The 22,777-nt window shown below is 41.5% G+C and overlaps 1 protein-coding gene across 7 annotated transcripts in view; it reads left to right on the plus strand.

Moving 5' to 3' along the window:
* The window catches only part of diaph2 (diaphanous-related formin 2), a 344,356-nt gene that overhangs the window by 20,487 nt on the left and 301,092 nt on the right, over positions 1-22,777 (plus strand). For 6 of the 7 annotated variants that reach the window (XM_047584557.1, XM_047584556.1, XM_047584558.1 and 3 more), the window contains one exon: positions 4,308-4,328. The exons of the other annotated variant lie outside the window; for it this stretch is intronic. In XM_047584557.1, the coding sequence (XP_047440513.1) occupies positions 4,308-4,328 (21 nt within the window). The remainder of the gene's footprint in view (positions 1-4,307; positions 4,329-22,777) is intronic. 7 annotated transcript variants of the gene reach the window in all.

The raw sequence follows: 22,777 nt of genomic DNA on the forward strand, positions 1-22,777 counted from the left end.
GAGAACTACTATCCATTGCTTTATATTAAGATTTGTAAGACTGAATTAGGTGTACCTTGCCACCTCCACTTTCTAGATTCAGCTTTTATGTCAAATTATGACGATTTGCTTTCAAAGTTATGGCCAACCTTGTGAGGTGAAATTCAAACCACTTCAGATGAAGGCAAAAAAAAAAAAAAAAAAAAAAGTGATTTCTGTCCCCATTGTTTCCCGAACCTGGTAGCTCTCCCTTGACATCATCATTTATTACCTCCCTCATTGTTATGGTAATTAACTGGCGTTATTGATAATGATGATTATCTGAGATGATTGAATTTCTCACAGGGCCCATTATACTTCGTGACCACTGATGTTTTATTCAAATGAATAACGTAATCCGTGTAGTCAAAGGACTGAGGACAGAATGTGATGTCTGTCAGCACCCTGCTATCACGTTTAATAGGGCTGGAGGAGGGGGATGGTTGAATGTCAGTGATGATGTATCTCTGCATACAGATTTAAGTGTTACAGTTCAGTTATACTGCACGACAGGTGTACATCCTCACACACAGAAGACAAGTAACTTCAACTTATAGTTTAAGGGGTGTTTGGGCATAATTACAACAAAACTACAATACACTTAACTTCTTGTGCATATGAGAAGAGTAGGTAATTTATTAGGTATAATAATACATTTATGCACAAGGCTGTTACGTGTGAACAAATATATTAAGCAAAAGTAAAATAATAATTTAGTTACTACCCAAATTGGAAATATGTATAATTTACTCAGCAGCAGAGATCCTCATCAATTATATTAAGAACCCTGTCTTCCACCTGATACACGGAAAGAGTCAAAATGTAAATGTGAGTAGTAATGAAATTTAAGCATTCTAGTCAGCAAATGTAAAAAAGGAGGAGAGGTGGCTAGAGGAGTGAACTTGGATTTGCAGTGTCACTGGTTCAAAGTTCTTCTGCGTCCATGACTGAAGTGGCTCTGAGCAAGGTTTCTAACCCCTAAACTGCTCCCTGATACCAGTGTGCTCACTACTTATTGTAAGTACAAATACATGGTTTAAATGCAGTGAACAAATAAAAAAAATCTATATAAATAATTTACTTGGACCAAATGCCTTACAGTGTTCCCGACAGTCTTAATGTGTGTTTTAGTGACTCTGCCGCTTGTTACCAAAGAAGCCAATTTTCAGCCTTGTAGCACGGCACAGTATGGTTTAGTTCAGCTTTTTTTCAAGGCAGAAATAAACCTTCTTTTGACCCTTTATAACTGCTTTAATGTGAAAATCACACACACAGACACACACATAAACATATATATAGCCTACACATACATGCATATGTGTTTGTGTGTGTATATAAATGTGTATAAAGTGGGTGGTTGTCAAAATAAAGCAGTTATAAAGGGTCAAAAGACATAAACTGTATGCGTATGTACATGTATGCATGTATGACCTGCTTTCATGCATTCAAAACAAAGGGTCAGGCCTTGTCTGGGGCTATTGTTGCTTGTGGGTGCAGATGAGCATGCAGTGTGAATTAAATGGTGTCTGAAAGTAGAAGTGGTGTGTTGTGGACATGTTGGGGTTTCTCCGGCTCGCTGTTGTGCTTTCACTTCTAATGTGAAGCAATCTTTTTCTACCCAAGATTGCGAGATTACAGTTCTGTTGCAGCAGAAAGGTTTCACACACGTTTGATTTGATTTTATGTTTGTTTCTTTTATATATATATATAATTCTAGATGGCATTTAACAGTTTCCAATAGGACAACAGGATTTATTACACTTGCGGTATCCTGTTTTACACTTACCTTTTATTGCAGCCTAGTGGGACATGAAGGAACGACTCCAGCTCCCACAGCCGCACTAATATCAAATTTGTGCATTTAGGCTTAAACTGGCGAGTATGCAGGCTCGAAATACACTGGACCCTGAAGTTTAAATCAGTAAATAGTGGTGCTACGAGAAATACCCTGGTTAATCCAGGTGTTCCACAAAAGGCAATATTCCTCAAATCCAATATCCTTAGGAGTTTTACATTCACTTCACCACACTGTGATATGTGACATCGGCCACAGGATTTAAACAGCCATCTATATTACAATGACATCTAATATGAGAAAAGCGTCATTATTACTTTGTTTACTCTTGTAAAATATGTCTTTCAAAGGACAGTCGCAGCCCCCCCCTCCCCTCGCCTCATTCTCTCCACCCTGAATTGCCACCTCTCTGCTTGTCTGTCGCCAGGCAAGATTGAGAACAACTCCCATCCTCTACCAGGGTGCCTCAGCAGGAGTCTAGCAAATTACCCACAACACAAAATGGAATGTCTTTTCACGGGAGAATTCTGCATTGACCCCGTTCATTTGAATATGAGCTGTGTTTCAATAGCATCCAAATCTGCTTTTGCAGGAGTGTGTCTGTGTGCGTCTTCGACCATCAGCTTTGCATGAACAGTCGCCTTTCTTCCTTTTTTTTTTTCTTTCTCACCTCATTCCTTGTTCATTTTTCTCTCACTATAAATCTGTGCCAACATAATAAAAACTGCCAAAATTCCCTTTCACACTAATAAAATGATTAATTTGTCAGAGATTTACTTTGACTACCAACAATGAACACTTCCATGTTTAATTTCAGACGTGCTGTGTCTCATGCAGAAAGGGTGTTACGGCAGGGTCTTGTAGGGGGGATTGTCCACTGTTATAGTTGCAGTTTAATCCAAATATTGGTTTGTTTCGATGTGCCACCCAATTTTCTTAATGGTCCATGCATTTGTTCACTTCATCCAAGCAATTATTTTGATGGGTGCAATTAGTAAATACATTTCTGTCACGATGAAACATGTATTAATGAGCATATTTGTTTTAGAGACTTTTTGATACTTCTCTGCATCTGGTCCTTTTATTTATACTGTAGCATGAGACAGTCTGCCTCAGATTTTACTAGGTAGTATTTGGCTCTTGTTTTACTGAGAATAAGGTGTTACATCGCACCAAAACACTAATGTGTTAGTGAAAATGTGCTTTTCCCCTCAAGCTCCTCCCTGACTTTTTGTCTGAGCAAACTAAAGATAGTGTCTGTGTTTCTGGTTGAGCTGCTATGAAATACATTTAAAAAAAAAAAAAAAAAATGCGTTTTATGTTCCTGGCATCAACATCTGTGAAAAATATTTATTTTCTCACTGACGTCCCTGTGACTCATTTACAGGTGTCTTGTTTGTAGCGTTCAGATAACACATTCCCTGGTTACCTGGTTATAGATAGTGACACGCCACGTTCGCCGGCGAGCCTGGGAAACGTGGCTCCGCGGTGTCATTAAACAGTAGTATTTGCATGGTCAGGTGGTGGCATGTGTAAAACGAACTTTACGGCCGTCATAAACTCCCGGGGCTGGTGATGGAGAGGGGAAATCAAGCATCAGATGGCCGCAGACTTGGAGAGTTTAAGAGTGACAGTAAAATAAATGGAAAGGGAGACTTTTTACCTTCTTTCTCTGAAAATCGAAAAGAGAGGAGGAACAAAAGAACTGGGAGCTCCGTGTGCCGTGTAACTTCCTGCAATCAAAATGCATTTCCTCAGAAACATGCAGCAGAGAAAGAAGAGCTCAGCCGCAGATTAGAATACATTTACTCTGCCGACAGACGTCCTCCTGCTGTGAAACAAGCCCCACAGTTGCAGTAATGAAAATCACTTCTACTGCCTGCCACTATTGACAGATAACAAGGTTAAACTCTAAGAATCGTGCTGACTGCATGGGTTCAAGGTATCTCTGCCACGCAAATTTGACACCTGAAGCCCAACGTTAATGGCAGCTGATTGATTTCGGCCCAGAGAGACCCTTTTTGCAGCCCCTTCACCCACTTCTGGCTGCCGTTTCTTTTTGGGGGGGGAGGGTTAAACCGTGAACCTACACAAATCAGTCGCAAGGACAGTCATATTTTACCCTTACAGTCCTTTAAAGAAACCCCTTGAGGGGGAATTGGCATGTAGACTCATTCCCCTGTTGTTGCCACAGATGTTACCTTTATGTCAATGTTTTCCGAGCAGTATTCACGTATCTGTCCAAATTTGAGTTCGTAAAATGCAGCAGCCAAACACAGACGTTATCTTCAGCATGTGACATTGCATATATTTATTTATTTATTTAATGTAGCTGTATTGTGTGTGTGCTATGATTGTCTGAAGGATTTTTGTGATGTCACACAAGTTGCGCTGCTGCCTCAACGTGTATTTGAGAGGTTTCTCTGGCCTACTAATGATTGTGCTGTTTGTGTCTTTTTGCACATTAACCTTCTCCGCTGATCGCTGCATGCAGATAACTGGGAGCAAAGTTGCGGTAAGTAGCCCATTATTTATTTGGCTTCTAAATCTTGTTACGTCTATCTGTCCTCATTCACACACACACTCGCACCCTCACATCTGTTTATGTTGTTTTGGAAGGATGCTGAGAGGCTTTATTTTCAGCCTTCATATTGGTAATGGACTTTAATTTGAAAAGGCCATAAAGTGTCAACGCAACTCCTGCGTGTACATTGTGGCACTTTCAAATGAGGGATTTTAAAATTATACAGCCTGAAAATTACTTGGGATGCCTTTTGTTGGTTTTTGCTCGTGGTTTCTTTTTTGAAATAGATTGCAGTGTAGCACCTATTAGCATTTAAATACTGTAATACCAACAAAGAGCCATAGCTTTTGCACAAATTCACATAATCTTCTCTCTAATCTGTTTATTAGAACGTGGCATCTAAATGGTTTTAATGGCGTTCATTTGTCCATGAGACACAACACACACTGAGAATATCTATCACTTAAGACTGAACTTATGCACAGAGCCATAGTGAACAGTAATATTTTTTCTGCTTTGAAGAGATATATTGGATTATATTCATTTAGAGGAGATATTCATGTCTCTATATTTGAATTTGCTGTCAACAACTCAGTTTGAAAGACATTAAAGCCCAAGATGTTTTTTTTGTCTTTGTAAATTTGTAATTTTACTTTCCCTAGTTTTCAAATGTTCCAAACACATTTATGTCGTCTCTGTATGGACAGTACGTTTTAATTTCTCCAGTCAATTTCTCAAGTTAATACACCAGTTGCTTATTTTCTCCTACAATGTGGGACCCTGTTGGCTTTTTAAAGAACACTTTCCTTTTAGAAGTGTTTTTCGAAAATCTCTTGTAGGCTTGAATTGTCACTTCAAATGGCATTTCTTTGCCTTTTGAGAAGTTCGTAAGGATTAAGAGCACTGTAAGCTTAATAGAAAGACGGACAAGGTAAAGCAGCTCACTGTGACCTGGCCTCTGCTCTGTTTATGCTCTGAGACAAACCTCATTCTTTGAGATGTTTTGCAGCGACATTTTGAATCGATTGCGTTTACTCTTTCTTTGTCCAACTGTTCTTTTGTGCTTGGTTATTTCTGTAGGAAGAGGGGTTTTTTTTCAGCTTGGTCTGTGTGGATCAGCTCTTTCAGCACTGAGTGCCTGCAGTGTGTTCAGCAAATGGAAAATGACATAATTACCTCAGCTGGTATCATAACCGCTTATTTGAAATGGGTTGACCTGGTTTCAGAAGGTCTGCAGACCATGTCAAAGATGGTGGAAATCCTTCTTATCAATAACTTTCTTTGAACTGAAGATCATTCTGAAGCATTTTACCTGACATTATAACCTCCATGTTAATCTCGAAGCACAAGTCCATAGATACAGCTACGATACTAAATGGTACTTTCCTAAAAGCTGTATGCCTCAAACAACCTGCTGAAAGTGGGAGCTGGGTCGGGGGCAGAGCGTTTAGCCCGGTTAGCCAATCGTGGGCTACAGTTAGCTCCCTGCTTTGCCGGTATATTCCCATTTTCATGCTGTCAGCGTGTGTCTGTGGGACAGAGCACTCTCGGTTGTGCTGGAAGAAAAGCATTATTTAGGATTGTCTGTAGGGAAAACACAACTGTAACGCCTCTGTCTGAGGCATGAAATCTCTCTGGCACTTTCCCCTCTCTCGCTGGAGAATGAGGTGGGGATGGAAGACTGTGTGAATTGGCTCTAATCCACTCTGACCATTGTGTAAGAGTACAACACTGCTAAATCTCATTTGTTCTGTCAGCCTCTTTAAGAAAGATAGAGGAATATATGAGCGACGACATGCTCACTCTCTAACTGCATTCCTGCAGGTAGAGTCAAGCAGCCCACACGGATCAGACGCTCCTCCTTACACAGCGTGCTGAAGCTCCTTATCGACCACGACGATGGCTTTATAGCAGCAGCCTCTGTAAAGATTGGCCTCGATTTACGTCACAAATCAAGGGCCACATTGTAACCATCCATCAATGGCTCCAGCAGTGTTACTGTGAAAGTAGACTTCCATCTCATCTCTTCGCAGTGGCGTCGAAAGGCTGTGCAACCCAAAGAATGCTGCTGAGACTATTAGAGTGAGAGTGATTCATGAGTTGAAAAACGGGAATCTCCGGGCCACAGGGAGGCGATCAATATACATATGAGTGGACAAATGTGTTTTCCATGGTAACATGCTGGTTAGTTCTGAGATGTCAAGTCGTTATGGTTAATGTGGTTGTGTAAACTTGTACTACACTGTAAATCTGTGTGTGCTGTGGTCACTATGATGATCTGATCCACAAGCCAAAAAGTTACATTAGGCTGTTTTGGCTCGACTGTAGCAAATATTGCAGAAGTGTTTTCTTCTGGTTTGTGTGGGTGTGGGTCTTTTTATTTCAGAGTGGCTAAGGATATGTTTAACGTTGACCTCTTTTCTTGGGCTTTTGGTCGCGTGGATGCTGATGCTATTTACGACAAAGTTCAGATGTTAGATGAGGCTTTAATCATGAGAAAGGTGATTAAAATAACGCGGAGGAACGAGATTGGGAAATCTAGCATTAGAACCTCCTAAAATATAGCTCAGATGAACCAAAGGTCTTTAATTTTTACATTTTATTTCAAAAGTACTCAGTGAAGTCGTACATGCAAACTATTTTAAATTAAAATATGTTTGTGTGTCTCACATAGCCTTGGTTAAGCCTTGAACCTTGATATTTTCCTCATTATTGAGATGGGATGAAATTAATTTACCTGTATTTTTGCAGGTTTTGTTGAAAAAAAAAAACTTTTCATCCCATCTGCGGGTATGTTTTGTTTCCTATCAGTTTATCAGTTATCGTGAAAAATCCTCAGCACCTCAGTCACATAAACAACCGTGATGACATGTATCCGCGCTGTTTATTTTGTATTTATCCAAGGTGAATTTTCAGTTCAGAGACGAGGAGTTTTAGGACGTTCTGTAAACCAGCGGTTATTGTTGGAATGGAGGATTGCAGAGCGTCCTGATGGAAAACAAGGAGCACAGAAAGGAAGTTGCAAGGATATGAGGCACACATCTGGCTCCTCTTTAACTCCAATCAAGTACTCATTCACTGTGTCAGGAGTGCTTGCGAAGGACCTTTGGAAGAAAAAAAAAAAACAAGTAAAAGAAATATCGTGAGCATGAAAGGAAATCAAGGCGCCTTCCCTCCTTCATTCCCCTCTTTACCTTTTAAAACCACATGTCTGAAAAGACTTTTTGTTTCAAGTAAGCTATTAAACTGGGTGCTGAGGGTTGAACAGATTTCATGTGGCACATGTCCTTGGTGCTTTAAAAGAACGGCAATGAAAAATTAATCAATGGCGTGTGCCTCCCATGCCCTGAGCCAGTGTTCACCATAGATTCTATTTTAAATTAAGATCAAGGAAACGTGTTCTGCAGGAGACTGTTTAAATGAGATGTTTCTTTGATTGGCTGAAAGGACATTTTAGTTCATCTGATTGACATAAAAAGTTGTCTGGGAGTAAGCTGAGAAAGAATATATTTTATAACTACTGGTTGCTGAAATTCTTTTGTGTACGGTATTTTCAGTTTCTTCTCCACAGTGTGCCGTACACTTTATGGTAATTAAATGCATTTAAAATAACAATACATTTTTACTGTCATTTCCAGTAAAACTCTACCCGCATTAGTTTCCATGCCGTGTTGTAACAGTTGTTGCAAAAACTTTTACAAGCTACCCACTTATAGGGTTTTCCAAACACTGTAGTTTATTTTGTGGATCTGGCCCCCGTTGCTCCCTTGGAAAGCCTCATTGTTGCTACCGCTGCTGTTGTTGAGAATATGGATAGTTATATCAATGAGGTCTTTGACAATACATGTGAAGTAAATAAAAATCACAGTAGATAAAAAATAATCACCGTCAGCTCCCACTTGTTGAGAGGTCTCTCTGCCTCTGGTTTAGTTTAGGAATGCATCGTCAGTAGGACTGAGATGAGATGATTTACTCGGCCAGTTTAGGATATTCCACCCTTTCACCCTGAAAAGACCTTTGATTGCTCTGGTCGTATGTTTAGGCTCGCTGTACTGCTGAATGATTAAATGTGCTCCAAGGAGTTTTGATGCGTTTGGCTCAACGTGAGATCACACAACGTTCATGTATTCCTTCCTGCACTCGTCTGGCAATCAACAATAAAATGAGAATGGGCCAGATTCGCTTGCAGCCGTTCACTCCAAGGTCATAACAACGGCATCATATCTTTGACAGGTGAGGTTATACAGTCTGGGTGCTTTTGATACGAGTGGATTGTTGTGTCATTAGCCGATTTGATCCACTAAAACTGTATTTTTTTTTTTGTGACCTCCTCCATTGTGGTCTCGCTGGTTTTGTGTCATAATAGTGACAGGCATCTTGTGGAGACTCTTCTGAGGTGATGTTGACGAAGTCTTAAAGATGGACATTTATGTGCGGATGCAGGAGACCGCTCTTGACTCGGCTCTTCAGTCATAAATGTGTCTTTCTTCGTCATACAAATGCTCATCTACAGCACGTGTGCTCCCCGGCCCACCAACTTTTGTCCATTATCTAATGTTGAAAGGACACAGAACTGTCTGTGGCTCATTTAATAGGCAAGTCCAATTACTTTTGTGCCCCTGCTATTTGGGCAGTACGTGTTAAAAGGGCTGCATCTCCCACGCAGTTTTTTTTTCTTTTTTCTTTTTTCAATGTTGACTTAAACCTACTCAAATTAAATCTGAGACCTGACACATTCGAATCCCTTATTATATTTCACATCGTGGGAGCAGGAATGTGCTTTCACCACCTGTTTGTTCACTTAGAGACTGCGAGTGAAGGCGTCCTCCATTTGACATTGGGCTCTTTTTCAAATAGTGTTGGACAGCTGTTCGGTCTGTTTTTACTGCCCATGAGCTATCGGAGATTATGTTCAGCGCAGGTATAGGCTGTAATGTTTCAGTGCAATTTGATTTATGATTTTGCCGGCCAATTGTAATGAATGTTGTTTAAATTAAAAAAAAAAAAAAATCAGTAATGACGTAGTTTTGATCGTGGCTGGAAACGTGTTATCAGCAATTGGCAGTTGTTTGAATGGTACTGGATGGTTGGAAATTATTCACCACATCATCCGACGCGATGCTGAAGCACAGTGCCTGGAGAACATCTCCATATGTCAAATGCTAATGGTCTGGACTCTAAATTTAATGTGTGACAGCGAATGAAGCGACGACATACTACTTCACTTACTCAAGGCTTAATTGCCACTACTCACGCAGTGCTTAATTACCTCTTAAATAGTGCAATAGTTTGTGTCGCAGTTGTTATGTAACGTTGGACTTCATACACTAATCGGTTAATGATCCTTTTCTTTTTTCCTTTTTTTTTTTTGCTGAGCGACTTGTCTTCTGGCATTCATGCCTGCGTTGACCTTTGCTGCTTGTGGAAGAAGCGAGGGTTTAGCTGTGACAGAGGGTGGCCTGTGTGGGACGGATTAAGTCAACAACAGCTTCCACTGGGGATGAGAAAAGGAGGTTACTTTTCCATCCGAATTTGTCTTTACTTTTTTGTTTCCCTTTTTTATACGACCGTATTTTCTTTCCTTCGCCGGCTTCTATCCTTCCTCCTTCCTCCCCTCACACGTCTCGTCTCTATACAACATATGCCTTTTAAAAGGCAGAAACAATCATTGCTCTTCAATCAGAAGAGGAGAGCTGGATCTCGTTATTTCGAAGGGAACATGAAAGGCTGAAGTGGTCACAGTATGCTGATATTGGATTGAACAGTGGCTATGGCAGTGCTTTATAGTCTCTGTATTTGTGTTGGTGTGTGCGCATGAATCCGTGCCTGTGCGCGTGGTAAGTAGCAGTGTTTTTCATCATGCGCTTGCGGTAGACTTAGATGCTTGGATTTAGATGCTGCACAGGCAAGATAGACACCGACTATTTTAGAAAGGGGCAGGGAAGAAAAAAATAGGCTTCTTATTTCTGTTGATTGCATATCTGCGAATTTTATGTACTGTATGCACGTCCCCACACCGGCGATGGAGCTTGTGAATACTGGCTACGCTCCCAGTTGTACATCTCTCCCCCACAGCTCTGTCACACACTCAACAGCACTGTCGGCACGCTCAGCTCGGCAGGAGGCTCCTGCAGGGCCACATTAGGCTCCATAAACTTTATAGCATATTTTTACAACCCGCCTCTCTGTATGCATCCACCATCACATCCCACCGCATCTGCTTTAACTGTTCACACAGCTGTGAAATTCTGTGTATCCCCATGTTTTATGGTTGCCTGCTCCTCCAGTCACTCCCGATTTCTTTATTTGCTCCTTTAGCTTTTCGATATCCTCTACATCTGTGTATATTTAGCGAGTTATTTGCCCTGGTTGATGGAGTCGGCTGAGTATGTCAAGATTTGCATGGGGAACGCTTCCGTTGGGTAGTCGTGATAATGTGCTTCTGTTCGTAACCTCGCTGCCGCTCCCTCATTTTCTGCAGACTCCGCTCTGACTTGCATCCCAGCGTAAGCAGCGCTGGTCCCTGTTTCTTTCTCAGGAAGGACAAAGAGGGAGCTGTTGACAGGGACCCGCGATCAAAATAAGCGCAAACCAAAGTTGTTGTAGATGCTGAAAGAGACCTGTTTACAACCCCCCCTCTCTACTCCTGCTGTAAGCCCACCGTACCCTATGGGAACGCCTTGCTGCTCAGCCAGCTAGTCCACTCAGCACAACAGAGTGCTAACAAGGTATAGTCTCTGGCCATCAGCTACAGTGCTTTCATAGCGCTTGTCATACTTGGACGCACAAGAGTAAAGCCACATAATCACCTCATCAACAGCCAGGTTCCCCCTGATTCCCCAGACAACTCTCTGCTGTAATGATTGGTGACATGATCAAGGCCAGATCACTTGCTGTGTTATTGTCTGCCTTGCAGTTTCTGCTCTAAGGGTGCTCGTGAGATATGGGCCATAGTTTTGACAAAGCAACCTTCAGGCTGTATCACTTTTTTTTTTGATGTTAAAGAAAGCATATGGCTGATTGACTGGTCTTTCCTCCCTAAGGAGTTAATTGAAGAACAAATAAATATTTGAGTATGAATGAGCAACCCCACTAAAGGACAGGCGTCGCTGTCACTTGCTTCAAGCTTTGTTGGTAAAGTATTGTTCGGCCGCGTCTAAAAGAGTGATGGTTTTATCTAAGCGAATCGGCGCTGCCTCCTCTTCGGGCACGGTGCCTGCTCTCCGTAACGTCTTAAACCGGACTCAGCTGTTTGCAAACGGCACGAGCTTGTCTTTGTTTTCCTTCCATTGTGTACTGCCGAAGTTTCTGGCTGTGTATTAAAGTGAAATAACACCGCTGGGATGGTGTTTAGGGGTGTTTCATTAGCTTAAGTACATTAGCTCATCACGCATGATCATGGTCTGCCTCGGCTCAGACATCTGCAGCTCTCCAGCCATAACTGTAGTACTGGGGGCCAGCACTTGGTGGCAGTGGGAGCCCATTGAATCCGCCGTCACGTCGGCGGTGCTCTGCATTAGGGCTGAAAAGCCACACTGTTGCTATGGAATTGACCTAATGGGTTTCTCCCAGCCTATGTAACACGCAGCTATGTGTGCCACTAATGCCATTTGTTAGACGTCTGATCTTTAAAGGGAAGAATAAGTGTGAAATGGCTCAACAGCATTCAAATTGGTCCGTCTCCTCTGATCAATACTTTCACCTTCCTACTGTAGACAGGGTGGGGGAAAGGAGACTAAATTTATCATTATTAGCTTTCCTTTAGATAAAAAAAGTCAGACTGCCTCTGACATGGGAGGGGGCTCACCTATATCGAGTGCCTGTAATATTCATAACAATGCAGACCTGTAAAGGAGAGTGTCTTAACTCACCTGTTAACTATTCTCTCATATTGACCACACTAATGTGATTTTTACTGAATTATTTATCAGACCGGCCCAACACTGATGAACAGCTGCAGTCCCTTGTCTTTCCTTCTGGTCGCCCGCATGTATCCCTTCATGCATTATGCCTGCACATCACTGTCTTTCTCTTCTTGTGTATTCCATCGCAGCTGCTTTCCCTCAGAGATATATACATCAAACCTCATCTCTCTTCTGACCCCGCCGATCCATGTGAGCCGCATTTGCTTACCGAGCTCTTGACAGGGCGCGGATCCTCGGCCGTGTTCGTTACCCCGAAACACGGTCTTGGTTGGGTACAGCTTTCCGACGCGGCCGGAGATGTTTTCCAGTGTAGTGACCAAGAGCGGCTGGAGGATTTATTTATTTTTTTTGGCTCCTTAACACATGCTCTGCACACTATTTCGCCTTCTTCCACCTTGTCATTCGTCTCAGGTGCCCTCACTAACATGCCGCATCAATTTTTAATGCATGGCCATATGGTGGTCTTGTTTTTCTTCAGGTACTGCGCCAAATAAATATGGCTAAAATAAAGCGAGAAAAAAAGTTCTTCCCCGTGGATATTTCCACATATGTTGTTAAAGGCTTTTGACTCTATCAATTGGTAGTCAGAATGTATCAAGTGCTTCCTTAGAACGGGCCCGAATGACTAGACATTGTCCTGAGGCTGATTTGATGGCAGATGTGTAGCGTTCCAAATGGTGATGTCCTTGATGTTGGCTGTAGACGCAGCGTGTGGGGTGACATCCAATCATGGTGAGATGGCTGACCTGTCTTTTTATGTCCTGACTGGTCTTGAGAAATGATCCTTTTTAATGCTGATTGGCTGAACGTCTTCTTCACACCTGAGATGCTGGCCTTGAATCAAACATAATGTGAAACCGGCTGCAATAAAAACGCAGGACCTTACAATTCAGACCCTTGATGTGTATAATTACGCAGTCATTTAATAAGACAGGCAGCAAACTCAGTGTCATGTGTGAGGTGTTTTTTTTCTTCTTCCCTGTCAAGATTTCCCATGTTAGCTTTCAGTCGCCTGTCTCCGCCGCCAACGGGTGTTGTTTGCTAGATTGTTTGTGTGTCACCTCGCATGTCTCTGTGTGAGGAGGAGGAATTTGCCGCCACAAAAGAACGAAATTGAGAGGGAAAAAGTTCCTTCCAAGCCCCGCAACTGGAACAAAAGAACAGGAGAAAAAAACTTGATGTTATTATCCCGGCAACATCTTCTGAGCTTCTCATATAAATGAACTAAAGGTTCTAAAATTGTCATTTGAATTATGCCTTTCATCTCCCCATGGTTTTTAGTGAAGCGGTTCAGCCCAAGTCTCTAGTGAATGTTTTTTCTTCCCCTGTTTGCATTTCTGAACAAGCGCCATAACTGTAATGAATTCTATTATTTTAAAACCAATTACTGTTAGTTGGAAGCTTTTTCACCGCCACTGTCGTGCTCTCTGAGGAATAGTGCCGTTGCAGTGTCGACTGCACTCAAACCTTTCTTTCTATTTCCCTAACCACCCATACTAATGTAGTTTCTGGTGTGTACACTATCTCCTCCATACACAGCACACGGAGTCTACATATTAAGCACAAATAAAGGAATTGAAGCATCGAAGTATTTTTTGGGGGTATGTATTTAGCCGAATTACATACTGTGTAATTATTTGAATACTCAAGAGGCCGGCGCATTCTTTTTTAACGTTATTTTTAAGGGTAAATTGTATTTAACAACAATAATTTACACATTTATTGTCTTTATACAATTTTAATTGGGATTTAGGATGATGGGATTTTCTGTATTTTGGTTTAATATCACAGAAATTCTCTCAATTTTTCATCCCAAACAGTGAGCGGTGAGAGCATATAAAAATATGGCACAAGACAAATCAGAGTCCAATTTTGTCTTCGGATTAATTTTATTGTTACCTTAAAATAAGGCTGGCGCATAAAACCTGAATGCTATAAAAGTTGTATATGTGCAGTACAGGGTGAAGCTGATTGGATTTTCTCAATGGTTTTTCATCCTTTCCTTTTTTCCTGATTATGTGTAATTAATGCTTTGGGGTCTAACAATGGAGTATCATTTACACTCGTGTTAGACCACACGGATTTCTTTGTTCGCCGTAATTATATTTATTCGTGATCACCAAAGACTTGCACAGGCACTTTTACAGGGACTATTAAGAAGTTTCCCTTTGACGCTGCTCTCCATTATCTTCTTTTCTCCGCATCGGACTAATTGCATCCTGCTTCCAGTCTTTGGAGGTGGATCTTTTTGTTTCCTTTCATTTTTTTATTACTTTTAATTTATAATTTTTAATAGAGCCACTCAGAGTCCGGTCACTTTTATCGCCACTGAGCCACTCGAGCTGCACGCTTGGAATAGTGGTGAACTTTAAAAAAAACTAAAAATAACAGCACGGTTATTTTTCTATTTTCACTTTGTTGTCATAATAAATGCATCTCATGTTCCTGTGTGTGTGCGCACACACGCTGAAAAGAGGAGAGAAAGAGAGATTACATGTTCACTCATTAAAAGCCAGCCACTCATTCTGCTCTAAAGATTGATTTATAGCTTATTTAATAAGCTGAAAGGTTACCTCAAAACAGATTTTCTCCATAATTGACCAATTTAGTGCCGCTCGATAAGCATTCATGTCAAGCATTCATGTCAAGCAAGAGATTTTGAGCTATCTCTCCCTCCCATCGCCTCCTCTTTTCTCCCGTGCATTACCGCTGACATAACAGTGCAGTGATTAGTGATTAGAGATTAGAGGAGGCATGAAATATTCAACGTGTTGTTTTTTGGATGTTAACCAGGGTGGGGTCCAAAAACCTGGGCACAATGGCTGCGGCATTAGTTAGCATCACTGAATGTTCTCCTAATTACCACACTTTGCCCAGCAGCTGTCTGCTATTAGGGTCCTTTGTTCCAGATGTTATCTCATTAGAATGGCATTGATCATCCTAATGACTCTGGGAGAGATTATTGGTCCACATTAGTGTGACCCGCTCGCAACCCCTCCCCTGAGGTCAAACGACAATAGCTTCACCCATCCATATGCTCAGCTGATGTTTCAAATTTTGCGGCCTTTTGTCATCGTGAGGTGTACGTGTCGTGCCAGCAAACAGGAAGTAGAAATGAATAGTGCAAATAGTGCGAAGAGGGCAATTTGTGGATATTAAGCATATTTTTAGTGTTTGTCAGTGGGCTAATTCTTACAGCTTACAGTTCCCTCGCTGTGACTAGACCCTAGTGTCCTCAGTGAATGGCTTTTCTTACAAACGCCTGGACAGGGTTAAAACTTGATGTTTCAGTTTGGCTCAGTTTGAGAGAGCGAAGGCTATCAGTCTACCATTTACCTTGGTGGGAAGGCGGTGATTCTGAAGCAAGGATATGTGCTATTGTGTACTCCCACACCCAGAAAATGGAATAGAAGTAGAAGCGATTTAGCATTCAGAGTCACTAATGACATTGAGTGGTCTCGTTCATATTGCGCACAGGAGGCTTTCGTTCTGTGCACACGTGCGCCTGTATTTGAGTGGCGTAGGCGCACGTGTGCGTGTCCGTCTTTGGATGCGTTGCTCGTGCAGTAATAGTAAGAGAGGCTGCTTTCGGGTCCTGATCTCACACTTCGGTCTTGGACTTGAGTGTTTTTGTGGGTAGGTAGGGCTCGGCCCGGGGCATCGCAGACAGCTAAAAAGCAAGCAGTGCCCTCCCCTGCCACGGCAAAACTCACATGTACACAGAAACCTTTGCATCTCAATCCCGTCGTCTCCCCTTTCTGCTCATGTTGAAGCTGGCCATCTTAAAAAAAAAACAAAAAAAACAAAAAAAAAAAGTGCAGAGCCATTTTACAGAGTGCAGAGATAGGGTAAAAAGCAAGAGAAGTAGATGGAAAGGTGTGTGGTTAAGAGTAGCATGGGGTGGAGATGAGAAGGGAGGGAAAGAAAGGAGTATTCAGACAAAGTGATGGGAAGAGAGTTCAAGACAGGGAGAAGCGAATTGCCTAATTACACTCTCCAGCCTGTCCCTTCCTCTCAGTAGTCAGCAGTGTAACTAATTCTGACTTTACCAGTTCCTGCAGACTGTAGGCTGAAGCTGCCACAATGTGCCTCCCTGGTCAGCTAATTTTCTATCTTAGGTCTCTGTTCCCTGCCACGCAGACACCTATTGTATTAACTTGGCGCCTCCGTTGTTGTACTCGAGACTCAAATGCGTAGTAAAACAATCGCGTTTAATTGCATCCATCTCAGCGGTTCGGTCTTCAAGTTTTCAGACTCTGCGGCCTAATGAAAACGGCGCGGCATCAGTTTAATTATAATGTACTCGCCTCTTATTGAGGAGAGATTGTTTTTATTTGGAGCCCTAATGAATTTCTCATCAGTTTGTTATTAACATTGCGCTATCTGGGGCTCAAGTGGGGGAAGCAGCCAATTACATGGCTTTGTTCTCCCTGATGGACAAGTATTTGTGCCTCTGTCGAGAGAAATAACTGGTGAAAATGCGCGGGGAACGAGCAGAGCCGTGTCATCTGCTAACGTTTTTTCTCGGCTTTACGTAAGGAGTGGATGCATGCCTTGAAATATCTCTCCGCTTAATGCCATCTAGGTGTATTTTCCTTGCTACAAGTGACTCATCAATACATCACACTATTTTAGAAAGAGACTTGGCAGCTGCGGCGTCGGTTTAATTTATAGAAACAGCATCAAAGCCGAGAAGAATTCCAGATATCGAGTGCGCTGATTCTCTTTGCCTCTGGTGGGATCGAGTGGAATGAAGACATGTATTGATAACTGACATTCTTGACTTTGACCCTGGCTGCGTATTGCATGGCTTCTTTAACCTAACATGCACTTGAAACTATCTACGAATGGTGCATAATAATGTGTAGGTCCTTGTTATTTGGCTTTGTTCACAAAACACTTCCCTTGTTTATTGCATTTTACGGTTGAAGGCCTTGATCACTAGTATTATGGCTTTGTAAATGGGAGTCAATAAATTACCCTCTGATTAAAGACGATGCCCTCACTTTAGGTGTGAGAGCCATTCGCTATGCATGGTTAGCATGCATCTTTTGTGTGTACTAGTTTAATCACTGTAATTCTTCTTTCATTTTCGCTCCCTTCATCTCCATCACTCTCCGACTTGTCCATGACACTTAGAAGTGGCACACATATATTTTGTGCTGAGTTCTGGAAAAGCTTTTCTAGGTGTTGATAGGCATCTTCAAATGCATTTAAATGGATCTTTCATCCTTCCACAAACGTTGTATGGGTCCAGACGGTCCCAAATATCCGTCTCCTTTGAAGAAAATATGCTGTTACCATTTCTTCTATCTTTACTTCTATTCATTACTGATGTACTCACAACCATGAGGTTTGAGCTCAATTATACAAACATGTCAATGGCAGTATGAAGATGGACAAAGAATAAAAAGCAAAATGTGCAACTTTTAAAGTAATCATTTTAAGAAAGAGACAAAGACAAGACAAAAATATTTTAGAGGACCAGTGTGTGCGATTCAGAGGAATACATTAGCAGAAATGGAATTTAATCTTCACCTGCACACTTGTGAAGCGATGGGTGAGATTCTCACCATTTGGTGTACAGACATCATGTAGGAAGTGTCTTTTGAAAGGTAAAACTGCTGTCAGAATTAAAGTAAGTGACAGTGAGAAATCTGTGAGAGTTTGTACCGTGGAAAAAGTAAAGATTTTTATTCCGTCTTATTAGAGTATTTTTTTTTTTATAAACCTAAAAGAACGGGGTGATACTTAAAAATGGACATCAATTTACATACATTTCTGTGAAATGTAAACAATTCTGCCTTCATTTGTTTCGTTGTATACTTTACTGCAATGGACGCTGCCCACTGTCCAAATGTTAGAAACGCTAACATGTACTAACTTTTGTAGTGACACAGTAGGTTTTATTTTCCTAATTCCCAAAAATGAATACATGCAAATGCATAACGTCCAGAGCCCTTCACAAAGTTTTCCTCTGCATGGTTATTTAAACTATGCCTCTTAATTACTCAGTGTTCCTGATGTTATTCATAAATGCAGCTCCTTGCTGAAAACATAAAGTGGTGGAGTTTGAAAAAACGAGGATGCGCTAAATAACAAGACAGATGGTCCACGTCTGTTGACAGAAGCTTCATGCATGGCAACAAGGGGAGAGAATTGTACTGCATTTCTGCTGACCCTATGCTTTGGGGAAAAACGGATGACAACCCCCTCCACCCCAACCCCGTCACACACACACACACACACACACGCACACACACACCTCCCCAGCCCGTCGGCTTGTTTCACACATCTTTAAACCTCAGTCACACTGATTGATACACTGTGGAATAGCCTCAAGCTTCATTTTCACATGAAAAAAACATACAAGTTCCCAAATGCACAGAAGACTTGCTGGCTATTATGGAACTGAAGATCCACAAGCTACGCAAAAAAGTAATCTGTTACGCCCCCCAGCCCTGCTCTATTCTCTGTGTTCCATTAATGAATGAGAAAATAAAATATCAAAGCCAAATAAAAAACATTCATTGGTGTCTGGCAATATTTAGTGATTACATATAGGTCGTATTTGAGTGCATGAACCCAAACATAAAAATGAATAATGCTTAAATAGAAATAATGGAGAGCATTTGAAGATATGACTTGTTAGAGTATGTACAATAGCACTTCCAGTCTATTACCAAAGATAATTTCCGGTCTTTAACCATTTCTGATTTCCGGCAAAACAGCTTATCTGATTGTTTCTTCAATGGATGCACTGGTAGCATGATATGTCGGTGCCTATCCTTAGTGGAAACTTTACGCCCTGTCCTCTCAGTCTGGATTAGTACCACTGCTAGAGGAGGATGAGTGGAGGGAGTCAGGAGGATAATGAGGGCATGAGGTGGGCCCGGGGGCAGCCAGCAGGGCCCAGCTAGGTGCATCTGCCTGTGGCTCTAAGCCTCTTAAGTCACTCCATCCTCGCCTGCATCCTCAAACTGCTAGATTACCACACTTTGCTTCTGTACACACGTGTGAAGCATCAGAGGTCCTACGACAGACATATCCATAATTCCAGTAGCAACACAGCAATCATCTTCAGAGTCTGAGTGGACCGAAGCTTGCGGGAGTTGATAAGATGATAAAAATATTTCATTAAGGGACGTTTGCATGACTCTTAATGAGACTGCCCAAAACTCCTGTTATAGTACACAGAAGAATGGAAAAGGAGTTTCATACTGGGCAAAGATACCTTCAAAATATTAATCTGGTCTTTTTTTTCAGCAATGGAGAGCAATGACCTGTATATCACGTAACATATGGACGATGAGAGCCTCGTCTTCCCATGCACATCTTTGTGTTTCCTTGCTGGATACGGATACGTTGTTGAATGGGCCACATCGTACATTTTATCAACACGTGTTTTCCGTCTTCACCTGCCCTACCTTGACTTGGTGCTCCTGAAAGACAGCAGTCAACAGTGTGCCTCCACACAATGACTGAAGATTAATGAATGCAGAGGCGGCTCCAGACTCTATACTTCTGCTGCACTACATTTCAGAAACATTTTATGCCCCTGCATTTATTTGAAGGCTATAACACTTCTTCCGATTAAAACTTCTCAGAAGTTTTAATTAACTGACCCAGATAGGTTAAATTGTCCAATATTTAACAAATAAGGATAAAAAAAAAGAAGAATAGAGACCTCAGTAAAATTATAATGTATATCTGAACTTTTCGTTTTCTTATTTCTTCACATATTAAACATCTCACAAATATCCAGGTCGTCTGAGTCATTGGAGAAACACAGTTGAAGGGGTTGGAACTATTCTCCTGCACGATATACTTGTGGTACTTTTCACATCATTTTCTGGTACTTCAGAAAATCATCTGTATTTCTTCTATCACTGAATATAGCATCAGCACTATCTCAATTATGCTTGAACATGTAAGGTAACTATGGAAGCATAAAAAAGTTAAAAACATTGTATTAAAATCCCTAATTACATTCAACTTTATCATTGTTTTGACATTATACAATTAAGGCCTTTGGCCACAAGTTTATTTGTACTAAATTAGGCTGGAAGACATTAATGCATCTGCAGAAAAGTAGCACCTGTGACTCATATCAAACAGTTGCTAGGCATTGCTATACTAAGACGATCGAGTATGCAGTCTCTAACTATTAATAAGTGCCAAGCGCCATGATTTTACTTTCAGGTTTGGTGAGTTGTGGGGGAATTCATTAAACGGGAGGCAAAGGTACAAGCGGTAGAGTTGTCTGCACGTTGCAGCACGGCAGCGTGTGATGTTATGACAGATGTCACAGGACAGATTGATGCTCCGTATAAATGCTTTTATAAGTTACGGCACAGGCACAGAGATGTTTGTTGTCATCCGCCGCTCTGCTTCCGCTCTGAGCTCAGAAACGGTGTATATACAATGTTGTTTATTTGCTGTCAACAGCTTCCACCGAGCACTACACTTTTGTTAACAGATATAGATTGAGTCTTGCTCATCAAATTAAATGTGCCCATCACCCACACCTCTTTCATCCTATCGCTCTGTGCACCACTTTTGTTATTGCTGTGCTGAAAGTAATGGGGCTTTTCTGCCGAGGGTTTTGGACCCTATATACTTAACCTTATATGTTTCAGACTTTCTGTCTTTAACAGTGTTTTGGTCCCAAAATAAAATAGCATGGTGAATACTGGAAGGTATGGATGACGACTCCTCTTCAGGTAAAGACATACCCAGGGTTACTGATTATGAGCAATTATTTTTTGTGCCATTCATGAATCAAATCCTTCATAAGCCGAAATGAAGCAGGAGAATGACAAACCCGTTAATTCTTCGTCGAGATCTCACAAATGTGCACTCTTCTGAAAAACGTTGCACTTCAGCTGCCGTGACCAGAGCTTGAGAAAAGGACAGCGGTAACTGTAAAAGTGCTATTTAGTCTGTGTGAGAACCACTTCAGCCGAACAGATACCACACCTGTCCATCCACGTTTGACTCCAAAACAGTGAGCAGACAATATATAATAACGAAATAGCAGTAACTGCAGATAGAGATTTACCGTGCAAGGCAGCGCGGATCCCGTGAGATTTGAGAGATCACAGGACAATCTGTCTTGGCAGGCTCCAAGCTGTGAGCTACAGAGATGTGCAGACCAAGGAGTGTTCTCTGAAAACTCCTGGCTGCTATGGGCATGTTTCGGATGTGATGGCAGCCACTCTAGAGAGTGCATTTCACATATTCACATACATTTCTTAAAAAGACGGTAGGAACTGCCTACCTACTAGCTAGCTATCAGAGTTCCTCAGACTATGACTTGTTGTGTTACCTCTTTGGTGCCCTCCCTCTACAGTGTGTGGTTTGCTGATCTGATTGGTAGAAGGTTGCACATGATGGACAGTGATAGACAGGTAGTTCATCCAATCACCTGCCAAGTATCTTTTGGAGGCAACTATCCTTTCTGAACGGTTTCCAAGGTCAACTTTCCAGATTTAGTTTGTTTGGTAGGTATCACATGACGATATTAACTGCGATTGTGCATTATGATATAGGCTCTCAAAAAATTACAGCTAGCGTGATTGTAATATTCCATCTGCCACATATAAACAACCCTTGCTTTTTAGGGTTAAGTTTGTATGGTAGAGTGTCTTTTAAAAAAGCAAGGAAACGAAAGGGGATGTTTGTGAGTGCAGTGATGCTCCAGGTACAGATTAGATGCCTGTCATTCTTCTGCTTTAGTGGTGCCTTTATAAATAGAAAGTTCTGTGCGCTGCAATGCCTGTGGGGTTTTGTACTCTTTTTCCCTTGTGTCTCTTGATTTTCATCCACTGCTTCGTATTCCCTCTTCTCTGTCCCGTCACTGTTTGGTTGTCTTGTCATTTATCAGACATCCGTATTGGGATGCAGAATCGTTAGGGAAGAATAATTACCTTTGATGGCGATCATCCATATGTATGTGTAGTACATGAAAACCGAAGCCATTGCTATATCAGTTGATATTCTTATCTTTCACCCCTCAATTGTAATATCTCGCAACCTTGTGTTGATCTTTGGGCTTTAATCATTTAAATTAAGAACTTACGTTCTTACGTACTTAAACATATAAGCAAGACGCGGGAGTGGGGAGGGGGACACTGCAGATTTTATATACAGTGTCTTTAAAGGGATCAACTGATAAATTAGTTTTTCTCGATTAACAGAAAAGATTAAAGTCAAATTTATTATCATACTGAATTACTAGTATCATCAATTTGGGATTAGTTAGGCCCTGTCAACATGTATGAAAACCATCCGGTTTTCCTTGGCGTCATGTCAAGTGAAGTAACAGTATATATCTGATGTAGCACCATCACAACCCTGTAGTCCGCCATTAATTTTGTTGAGACTTCAGGGGCTAGAGGGTCATATTTTCCTTTTTCAGCCTGGGACCTGGATTCAAAGGGTACGGTTCCAGTCACAGGAATATCCGGATCCGTCATTGACGGCAGGAAGAACCGTGCAAGACCTATGCGTTTT

The sequence above is a fragment of the Mugil cephalus genome, chromosome 5 (assembly GCF_022458985.1).
Source record: "Mugil cephalus isolate CIBA_MC_2020 chromosome 5, CIBA_Mcephalus_1.1, whole genome shotgun sequence".
NCBI classification, from domain to species: Eukaryota; Metazoa; Chordata; class Actinopteri; order Mugiliformes; family Mugilidae; genus Mugil; species Mugil cephalus.